General features: G+C 44.9%; 1 protein-coding gene across 1 annotated transcript in view; it reads right to left on the reverse strand.

Annotated features, from left to right (window-relative positions):
- Positions 1-6,092, reverse strand: part of LOC136394878 (calcyphosin-2-like) — a 125,522-nt gene extending 119,430 nt beyond the window's left edge. The window contains exons 1-2 of the mRNA XM_066368691.1: positions 5,640-6,092; positions 3,891-4,584 (exon numbers count right to left, since the gene is read on the reverse strand). Coding sequence (XP_066224788.1) covers positions 3,891-4,565 — 675 coding nt within the window. The 5' untranslated portion in view covers positions 4,566-4,584; positions 5,640-6,092. The remainder of the gene's footprint in view (positions 1-3,890; positions 4,585-5,639) is intronic.
- Between the last annotated feature and the right edge of the window lie 5,121 nt (positions 6,093-11,213).

Raw genomic sequence — 11,213 nt, forward strand, 5'->3', positions numbered from 1 at the left:
AAAATAAGAGAAAGAAAGAGAAACTTATAACTGTTCTCAGTTCTTTAATATTGGGAACAAATTATTTTGATTCTAGTATTTTGCATCTATAATGTCTTTTAAAATTCTTTAACAAACTTATAAGTTCTATCAAAGAATTTCTTCCTGGTACCTGTCCCCTCACCAATGATACAATGTTTTCAGAAGGCAGCATATACAAGCTGTTTCCTTATAAAACTTAGATATTGTATTAAAAATACACAACGCATAACATTTTCACAAATATTACTATGCATCCTTGCTTTTTATTATTTGTTAATATCACTCAATGCCATCAACAGAATAATATCTCCTTTTCTTTTCTGATCTCATTTTTCCACAATGCTTTCCATGGTAACTAATTTTGAATTTTTATAAATTTCTATTTTTGAATACTATTCTTAAGGATAAAAATTTTTAATATAAAATATAAACTTATTTACCAAACTGACTTGAGCAATTTAGAACTCTCAAATATGTATTTATATCATAAATTAAAAGCAACAGAGATGGGAAAAGCCAACCCCCAAAAAGAAAAAGACAAAAATACAATGCTGTAAAATTTAATTAATTATCCAGTTCCCATAACTATTGTTTCAGTGTGTCAGTTAAGATGACAAAAGTTAGAAATAAAACACATCTGTTATATAACTAAGCCAATCTCTTCAATATTGGAAAAGATTTAAAAAATAAAAAACAGGTATGACAAATTGAAAAAGGAATTAACAGTTAAATTGTTCATCTCAAATATATCAATAAAAAATGAACTATATAAAAAAGGTGTTCTTAACTATTAAATATTTAACTTCTATTAAAAATGAGACTTGTGGCAGTAAGAACACAGATCAGGCAAACCACCTAATAACTGATATATGTCTCCTAGACCCATGTCCATGAAAAATACAATATCATCTAGTAATTTTCTAATGTAATTCTATTTATCAACCTAGTCAGGTAACATAAAATCAGGCCATCATCTGACTAAGAATGTTTATATAATAATACTAGCTCACATTTAAATTAAATAGGGGGTGACTTCTGATTACTCTTTTTTTAGGAAACTCTAGTAATTTAAAATGTTATTTACCCCCTTCTGCTCCTCATCCCATAAAGAAAAATAAATAAATAAATAAATAAAAAATAAAAATAAAAATAAAAAATAAAAATAAAATGTTATTTCCCTAAACACAAGTCTACAAATGTTAGCCAACAACACAGTACCTATCAACTGGTGAATAAAAATAGAAATTCAAACAGAACTCATTTTAAAAAGTTAATTTCAATCCCATATTTTACTTTAACGTTGGGTGGTACAGGGTAAAATTTCTATCAGCCAAAGTTTAGGAATACTTACATAAAAAAAAAGTCACAGATGACCTTTCAAAGTTAGAAAGCTGGTGAATACTTTATGCTGCATTAACTCAAGAGCAACAGGATCTGCAGATTTCACAAACCAGTCAGTTATAATCAGTGGTTGTGGTAGAAAGGGCCTGGGGAGGATGTCATGAGCCTTGCGGATAATTTTGGTTCTGCCATTAACTTGCTGTGTGACCTTGGCCACCACTTAGCATCTGCAGTCTTCATTTTCTTCATTTACAAAATAAAGGGTCTTCACAAAGTGATCTCAGAAATTTTCCACATCTGTTTTTCTCAGCTGCTTCTGCTTCTAATGGCTCTTTTGGTCTTATGTTAATTTGTAATCTATCCTGGTACTTTCCTCACCTAAAATGGATACAGGCCAAATTCTTGAAAATAGTTTTTTAAAAAACCTTACAAAGATTTCATTATAATATTATTAAGTTAATCATCCACTCTTTGATAAATAATCAATTGAATCAATTTCCACAGCAATAATAAAAATTGAGCACATTCTCATTCAAGTTTTTGTTATGCAATCTGTACTACAATAAAACATATATGGTCATGAGGGAAAAATAAAATATTCTGTACTTTTTATAGCACATGATTGGAGGAAAAAAATCACATGATACATTTGAAAACAAATTCAAATTTTCTTTTTAGCAACCAAGTAGAGAGTGCAGTGTGGCACTCAGCTGGAATAAAAAAAAAGAAAAAAAAACACACAGATGTAACAGTTATGAGTCAATGATCTAATTTAAATAAATATGTACTTGTTTGTTTCTGAATACCAACTTCTGTTGATTTTTTTTTTAATTCAATGAGAGGAGGGTAGGCAGAGACAGACTTCTACATGTGCCCCACCAGAATCCACCCAGCAAGGCCACTAGGGGGCAATGCTTTGCCCATCTAGGGCGTTGATCCCTTGCTCAGTAATGGAGCTCTTCTTAGCACCTGAGATGGAGGACATGGAGCCAAACTCAGCACCGGGACCAACTCACTCACCGAAGGAGGAGAGGGGCAGAGAGTAAAAGAGAGAAAGAAGTGAGAGGGGGAGAGGTGCAGAAGCCGATGGACACTTCTCTTGTGTGCCCTGACTGGGAATCAAACCCATGATATCCACACACTGGGCAGACGCTTTACCACTGAGCCAGCTAGCCAGGGCTAACTTTTGTTAAATTAATAGAATGTTCTTAAAAGGAAGATTTCAGGGCTGAAGTTATGAATTCTGTATTCAAATATGAAAATGTGGACCTACTAGAATTTATATATGCATTTAAATTCCAGATCCAATAGAGTAACAATGTTTTAAATTATGTTTTTCATATTCTATTTCACACTGAAAACAAACATATCTTTAAACTGCTAAAGTATCAAAAGCCCATCTTCTGACAAGTTGGTAGAGAGACAGCTGCACAATAGTTCAGAAGCAAAGACTTCTGACATGCAAAGACAATAGTGAGAATGGAATCAAAGTGAAGCTGGGAGAATTCCCATTCTGCCTAGGGGGCATCTTTTCTGGGTGTCAGAAGCAAACCAGACGAATGCAGTTGCAAAGATTTAACAAAATACAGTACTCTGTTCTCACATATAATTAAAAACCATGCACACAGTATATAATTTTTGGTTATATTTAAGCTGTCACTCAAGCTAGAAACTGAAAAGAGAACTTGAGGATGAGATCACAATATAAAGAATAAAACAAAGTTGCTACAATCTAAATTACCCAGATTTAGAAAAATCAGATGGAACTTGGATCATCAAAGGGACTAATTCACATTCCACCTGTAAAAAAAACCCCATAAATATAGCCGAAGGGGAGAGACACCAGCCTCCAAAATTCAGTGTGCAGGTGGGTTCTGTGACCCACTCACTGGGACAGCAATCCCAGCATTCTTCTCCCTTGGCAAGAGATGGGCCCAAACAGCATGCAAGTCTTTACAAAATGAACCTCCAGGGACATCCTGCCCCATACCAGCCACATACATAGATTCCATTTCCCTTTCCTCTGTCATCAAATTAGATCCCTAATTGGAGTCACTGTTCTGAGTGAGTCAGATGTCAAGGAGTGTTGGGCCTCACTGGAAATGTCAAAGCTGATGACCAGAGGCTCAAAGAGTTCAAGACAAAGTTGGAACAAAAGAGTCAAGAAAAAACAAACTACAAAAAGAAACCTCAAGATGAAGTCCGACACCGATTTTAAGACAAAGTTCCAGACAGACTTGCACAGAGAAGTCGACTATGCTCTTTAGGTCCCAGCTGTCCATGTAAATCTGTTTGCCATTGAGGAAGAGAGGAAGGGGATGAAAAGGCACTGGGGCAAGGGGACCAGGGCGGTGAGGTTACCTTTCAACCAGCTGGGCTCCTAGTCTCCTAGTTAGGGAACCCTGTTCCCTTCTACACTGCTGCACCCCACCCCCCATCCCGGAGGCCCTGGGTGGAAATGAACAGCAAGTTGGGGAAGGAGTTGGGAGAAGCTGGAGCAGTAGGGAAGGGGGGGATTCTGGCCTTACCCTGGCTGCTCTGGACGAGTAGGGGTCCTCGAAGAGAGCCCACAGGCGGGGCTGCAGCCTCCTCCAGCGGCCGGACTGGCCGTCGGGTCCCCCCAGGCCCGCGGCGTCCTCGATGCCCAGCCTCTTGGTCGTTGGGTCGTCGTCGTCGCCGGGGTCGCCGCCGAGGAGGTCGGGCGTCTCGAAGATGTCGAGGGCCTCCTCGGCGTCGCAGTGCTGCCGGTAGGTCATCCAGCAGCAGGGCTCCACGTCCGTCTCGTCGATGCCCCAGAAGGCCAGCTCCTCCTCGAAGAGCGGCCCGCACACGTCGGCGGGGCAGTGCAGCTTGCCCGTGCGGTAGTAGTTGAGCACGGAGGCGAAGACGCCCGGGTCCCGGTCGAAGAAGAACTCGCGGCCGCCCCCGGGGTGCTCGCCGCCACCGCCGCCGCGGGAGCCGCAGTGGCCGGCGAAGCAGCCGCCGGGCCCCGGGGACGGCGGGGGTGCTCGCGGCGACGGGGGCGCGGGGGGCGGCGGCCGCGGCTGGTCGCCCGCCGCCGTCAGGCCGTCGCCCCGGGGCTCGGAGGCGGCGAGGAGGGCCAGGCGCGTCCCCGGCAGGGTCCTCAGGGTGCTGCGGTAGGTTTCGTGCCGGGTGCCCCCGACGTTGAGGATCACCCTCTCGTCGTGCTCGATCTTGCCCATCTCTGTGGCTCAGACATGACTGCGGGGAGGCGAACACGGCGCCGGGTTAGAGACCCGGGCCGTGGGGACGCACCTGACCCCGCCCTCCACGCCCGGCCCGGGTCCCAGGAGGCGGGGTCAGTAGAGAAGCGAGATGCGAACGACCTCCCAGGGGCATCAGCGCCCCGTCCGGTTCCGCCTCGAGCCTCACACCTTTCCCAAGTTTCCAGAGAACCGAGGAGGGGGCCGTCCGTCTCCCTCGACCCCCCACGACGCCCTTTCCTCCGCTCACATCTTTCTCCTTCCCCCCCCCCCCTCGGTGCTCTCTCTAGTCTGACCTGCCCGCAGCCCCGACCCCCCGACCCCTGCCCTGGGCCCCCCTCCTCCTCCCCCTCTCTGTCCTTTCCCGCCCAGGCCCCTCTTCTCCCCCATCCCCCGGCCTGAAGACAGTGCCCTGAGGCGGGGAGTTCTCTCTGCTGAGGCAACTTGGCGGCGTTGGCTGAGAGCCCCCGGCTTTGGCCGAGAGACCCCCTGGCACGCGTACCCTCCGCCGACCCGGGATGCCGCCCGCGCCCTGGAGCGCAGGGGGCGCCTCCGAGCGACCAGGGCTCGGCTCCCCTCTCCCTCCCTCACCGACCAGGCGAAGACTGAACGCAGAAGTCAGAGCAACGACAACGAAAATATCTCTGATGTTGCCTTTCATCCAGGAGACCTGTGACCAATTTCCTGATCAATTTCCTTTTCACCTTATTGTTCTTCCTAATATTATTATTACTTGGAAAAGGAAAAGACTAGGATCCATTTTTGAGAATAGTAGCGATCGATGAATCCCACCCCACCCCCCGTTCCCAAGAAAAACAACCGTCCCGGGAATGGGGGTGGGGGCTGCTCTCTGGGAGGCGAGGCCTGGGGGGCGCCCGAGGCACCCCCCCTGCTGGAGTCCCGGCTCCCGGGGTCCCCGTGTCCAGCCTCCCGGCCGCCTCTCCCCGAGGCTTCACCGCCCCCTTCCCGTTGCGGAGCGGCAGGGGGCTGCCCGCCCGCGGGTCAGCGTGCCCTTCCCGGCAAGTCACCCCCTTCACCTCCCGCCCCAGGTACCTTAACGACACCGAGATAAAAGTGGTTCCGCTGCGGTTTCCGCGTGGACGAGCTTCTCCGGGCAGCAGGACCGAGTCCCGGCACCCAGCCCGGCCGCCCTTCTCCAACGAGAAACTACTTGTTGGCGTTTTGCGGGTTCAGGCGGCTGGGCCGCCGGTCTGGGCGGCGGGGTCGCGGAGACAGCCCCCCCAGCCTCTAGCCGCGACCCCCGCCTTCGTTCTGCGAGCGGCGGGCTCGCCCCGCGCCGGCCGCGGCGCCCAGAGTCACGATCGCGCGGGGCTGGGCGAACCGCGGAGCTCGGGCGGGTCCAGCGGCCAGATCGGCCGGCCTCGGCTGAAGCGGAGCCAGTGGGCGAGCACAGGAGAGTTCACCCTCTTGAAGGTGAAGTCGCTCAGCTCCAATTTCGACCTGCTGATTTTGTTTCTCCCCCGAAAGCCGCTGCTGGAACTGGCCCTTCCGCACCACTAGCTACAAACCGCTGCCTCCGGAGCAGAGCTCAGGGAAGGTTGGGTGGGTGGGTGGGTGAGTAGGTGGGTCTGGGAAAGCTTTGTTGTACCAACCAGTTTCGTCTATTTTCCTTTAGTGAGGCTATAGTCCCACCCTCTCTGGAGCTTCTGCCCGCTTTCTCTACACCCCGCTCTCCACACCCTTTTTCTTCCCGCTTCCCCGCCCCTCCCAACAAGTGAGTAAGAATCTAAAACCAATTGCTTTGTTTTCTTAATGACAGCTGATTCAAGAGAGAGGTCTACTTACAGGTGACAAGTGAATCTTGTTTCTTGTGTCTTATTCATGGCTCTAGCTTGATCTTTTCAATCAAATGTAGGTCCCCAGACACCACATCATGGTTATATAAAACAAAACAAGTTTTAAAAGTTTATTCCAGAAACACAATGCTCTATCTAGCAAGTAAAAATCCAGGTTTCTTTGTTAGAAGTGAAAAAGACAAACTACATATATACAAGTACCAAAGCAATTATATAATTAGTCATTTCTCCCTTTGTTAAATTTTTATTGTGCCTTGTATTAGTTTGCTTGGGCTGCCATAACAAAATATCACAGTCTGCATTATTTGAAGCAGAAATATGTTATTTCACCATTCTGGAGGTTAAAGTTTTGAAAATAAGGTGTTGTCAGGGTCAGTTCCTTCTGAGGGCTGTGAGAAATGGGTCTTTTCTAGGCCTCTCTCCTTGCCTTGTACAAGGCCATCTTCTCCCTTTGTGTCTTCACATCTGTATCTCTTTATGCAAACCATCTCTGGGTCCAAATTTCCCCGTTACATAAAAACACTAGACATAATGTTAAGCATCCACCTGAATGACTTCATTTTACCTTTATCACCACTGTAAAGACCCGCTATCTCCAAATAAGGTCACATTCCAAGGTGCTGGAGGTTGGGACTTAACCTCTCTTTCCAGGGGTGCCATGGAAGGCTGGTAGACCATGCAAACGTTATGAGATCTCACCACCCAAAAGAGTATGTGTCTATATGTCTGTTGTGTATATTTCTAGGAAAGGAGGGAGGGAGGGGTGGAGGGAGGTGAGATCTGGAGCCTGTTCCACAGATAGGTTTTGATTAATATTGAAGTCCACAGAGTAGGTGAAACATCAGGTTGTGTGTAGGGGGGAAATTACTTTGAAGAACAGTTATTTATATTGACACTATTATCTGAAAAGAGCAAGAGTTATGAGTCACTAACAAAGTTTTGGCAATATAGAGGGCTGTAAGATGAGCAGTTAATGATAAACTGTTCAGTAAAGAAAACACCCAGCTGTTACAAGAGTAAATGATTCAAGGTGAAGAACTAAAAGTTCTTTAAAAAGTCATTGATATCTAGAAACTAATGCAAGAAAATATTATATATATACATTGATTTTTTAAAAGTTACTAACAATATGATGTAAATGTGTAGTAATAACCTAAGGAACAGCTTTGTGGAAATATAAATTTCCTTTCCCAACACATACAAAATAGTGTAAAGCTTAAATACTGAGGGAATTCTAGTTTTTCACCATTATCAAATCACTGAGGAACTTCTCAAATAACAGGAACACTTCATTTCAATTGTCAGAAAATTCACAAAGAAAAATTATATTTAAATTCTACCATGTTTATTTCCATCAATAAACATTGATTCAACATTGAAAAGATATTATAATATGTATCTTCATATTGTTTAGATGTTCCCTTTTATAACTTAATGTTGTAATTTCAATGGCGAGAAAAAAGGCATATGGTTTGCTTTAAAATAAACTAGCAATAGTAAATGAAGTAACAGAAGCATTAATAATAATAGATAACATTTGCACAGATATTAATATGGGCAAAATGCTTTACATAAACTATTCCTCTTTAACTTAAATGAAGGAAATATTCCATTAAAATACAAGACTTCTAGAAAGATAACTCATACAGATGGCAGGAACCAATATTGAAAACTTTCAGTTTGATAATATTAAATTTGTATTATAAGGGCTCTGTTAGAGATACCAAAAAGGGGAGTAAGGGTGACATGCAAAGGATTCATGGGGGGCAGGAAAGAGAAAGAGATGTAATGAATCAATGTGAGTCTATGCTTTATATAAGCTATCTAGAAATAAAGGCCCTGGCCAGTTCACTCAGTGGTAGAGCATCAGCCAGCATGTGGATGTAACGAGTTCAATTTTCGGTCAGGGCACACAGGAGAAGCACCCATCTGCTTCTCTACTCCTCGCCTTCTCATTTCTCTCTCTCTTTCTTCTCCTCCTGCAGCCATGGCTTGATTGGAGTGAGTTGGCCCAGAGCATTTAGGCCGGCTCTATGACCTCGCCTCAGGTGCTAAGAGGTGCTCATTTGCTAAGCATTGGAACAAAGCCCCAGATGGGCAGAGCATCTACCCCTATTGAGCTTGCCAGGTGGATACTGGTCTGGGCACATGCAGAAGTCTGTCTCTGCCTCCCCTCCACTCACTGAATTAAAAAAAAAGAAAAGAAAGAAAGAAAGAGGCCCTGGCCAGTTAGCTCAGTGGTAGATGGAGCAGCAGCCCTGCATGTGGAATTCCAGGGTTCGATTCCTGGCCAGGGCACACAGGAGAAGCACCCTTTTACTTCTTCACCCTTCCTCCTCTCCTTCCTCTCTATCTATCTCTTCCCCTCCTGCAGCCAAGGATCCTTTGGAGCAAAGTTGGTCAGGGCGCTGAGGATGGCTCCGTGACCTCCGCCTCAGGCGCTAGAATGGCCCAGTTGCAATAAAGTAACACCCTAGATGGGCAGAGAATCGCCCCCTAGCAGACTTGCTGGGTGGATCCTGGTTGGGTGCATGTGGGAATCTGTCTCTCTGCCTCCCCACCTCTTACCTCAGAAAAATAAAATTAAAAAAAAGAAAGATATAATCACATTGACAAGGGGATCATCTTTTAGAAGAAGTCAGACTTTTCTTGTAATTCATAAAGTATTAGATGTAAAATCAGAACATATGTCAGGTAAGTTTGAAAGTAAGAATGTGAGCAATAGCATGACAAAGCAGTAGTTCAGTGGATAGAGCGTCGGACTGGGACGCAGAGTACCCAGGTTCGAAACCACGAGGTCGCTGGCTTGAGTGCAGGCTTATCTGATTTGAGCAAGGCTCACCAGCTTGAGCCCAAGGTTTCTGGCTTGAGCAAGGGGTCACTCGGTCTGCTGTAGCCACAAAGTCAAGGCACATATGAGAAAGCAATCAATGAACGACTAAGGAGCTGCAATGAAGAATTGATGCTTCTCATCTCTCTTCCTTCCTATCTGTCCTTGTGTATCCCTCTCTCTGTCTCTCTGTCTCTGTCAGAAAAAAAAAATGTGAGAAATAAAAGGATGCATTTCACTGGAGACTTAATAAAGCAATGAATGAGCCCTGGCCGGTTGGCTCAGCGGTAGAGCGTCGGCCTGGCGTGCGGGGGACCCGGGTTCGATTCCCAGCCAGGGCACATAGGAGAAGAGTCCATTTGCTTCTCCACGCCCCCCTCCTTCCTCTCTGTCTCTCTCTTCCCCTCCCGCAGCCAAGGCTCCATTGGAGCAAAGATGGCCCGGGCGCTGGGGATGGCTCCTTGGCCTCTGCCCCAGGCGCTAGAGTGGCTCTGTTCCCAGCAGAACAACGCCCCAGAGGGGCAGAGCATCGCCCCCTGGTGGGCAGAGCGTCGCTGCTGGTGGGCGTGCTGGGTGGATCCCGGTCCGGCGCATGCGAGAGTCTGACTGTCTCTCCCCGTTTCCAGCTTCAGAAAAATACAAAAAAATAAAAAAATAAAGCAATGAATGAAATAATCTTTGTACTTTTCTTCTGGTCAATATAACAGGAGAAGATTCTAAGACAAATATCCAGGCTTCATTATATCATATAAGACAGGAGAGAACAGAAAACCCTCCAACTAACTCCACTCATCCTGCTGTAAAAAACAAAAGTGAAAAGACAGCAAATCTTTGAAAAATGATAATGGAAAGCTGAGAAGGAAAAACAGACAGTTGGGGTTTCCTTTGTTGGTCTGTTTGGAGCAAGGATTTAAAAGGCCATATAGACATTACCTCTTGAAGACAAGTAACTGAAATGCTGCTTTTCTTATATCCTTGAGTCATAGACCTCACACTACATCACCATCAGAAATGTAACTTGATCTCATGAGGCCATACTGTGAAGGTCAGAATGACATACTTGTAAGTTTAACATTTGAACAAATGAACTCTTTTAAAGTCCAGTATAAGGATTTTAAAAATAGTTTTCGTCTTCAAAAAGCAAACTACTATTTATAGACAAAAGTCTCTTGTGGTAGATTGAAAAATGGCCACGATTTTCCATCCCTCCCTGTAGGTATGACCCTTTATTATGTGATTTTGCATCTTCTCCCATCAAGTCTGTTTCTTCAGCGCTTGAATCTGCACTGGCTGGATGATTTGCTTTGGCCAATAGAATGAAAGGAAGTGATGTTGTACCAGTTCAAAGCCTCAGCTTTAAAAGATCCTGCAGGTTTCTATGCTCTCTCTTTCTGGGAATGCTGCTCTGGTGCTGAGAACAAGGTTTTGGCTGGCTTGCTTGGTGATGAGATATTCACACACTCTCTCTCTCTCTCTCTCTCTATCACACACACACACACACACACACACACACACACACACACACACATACCTCTTTGGTACAAAAGGAAATAACATTAGTCAACAGGTCAGAGGACACAATAGAACAAGGACTTTAAAAAAGAAATGAAGTGCTTCTCAACAGCTAAAACTTCTCATCTCTTTGATAGCCAGCTAATAGCCAAAAGTAAAATCGTCTTGTCACACATGACCCAGAAGAACTGTCCAGCTGAACCTAGTCCAGATGCACTGAGCCACAGAATCATGAGCTAAATAAAAAACCATATTCAGGCTGTGATCCTTTGGAATTGTTTGTTATCCAAACTGATTCATTCTCGATGTTTTCTTAATCTAAAAAGTAAAAACTATGAGCCTATTTACCTTCCCTCCTAGAAAAACTAATATTTACAACATGAATCCGAAAAGAAAAGTGATATATGATATATATTTTCTCAGCTCCTAAATTTTTGAGAGGGAGTATTTTGCAGTGATTAATTCCAA

Source organism: Saccopteryx leptura, chromosome 2, assembly GCF_036850995.1.
Source record: "Saccopteryx leptura isolate mSacLep1 chromosome 2, mSacLep1_pri_phased_curated, whole genome shotgun sequence".
Lineage (NCBI taxonomy): Eukaryota > Metazoa > Chordata > Mammalia > Chiroptera > Emballonuridae > Saccopteryx > Saccopteryx leptura.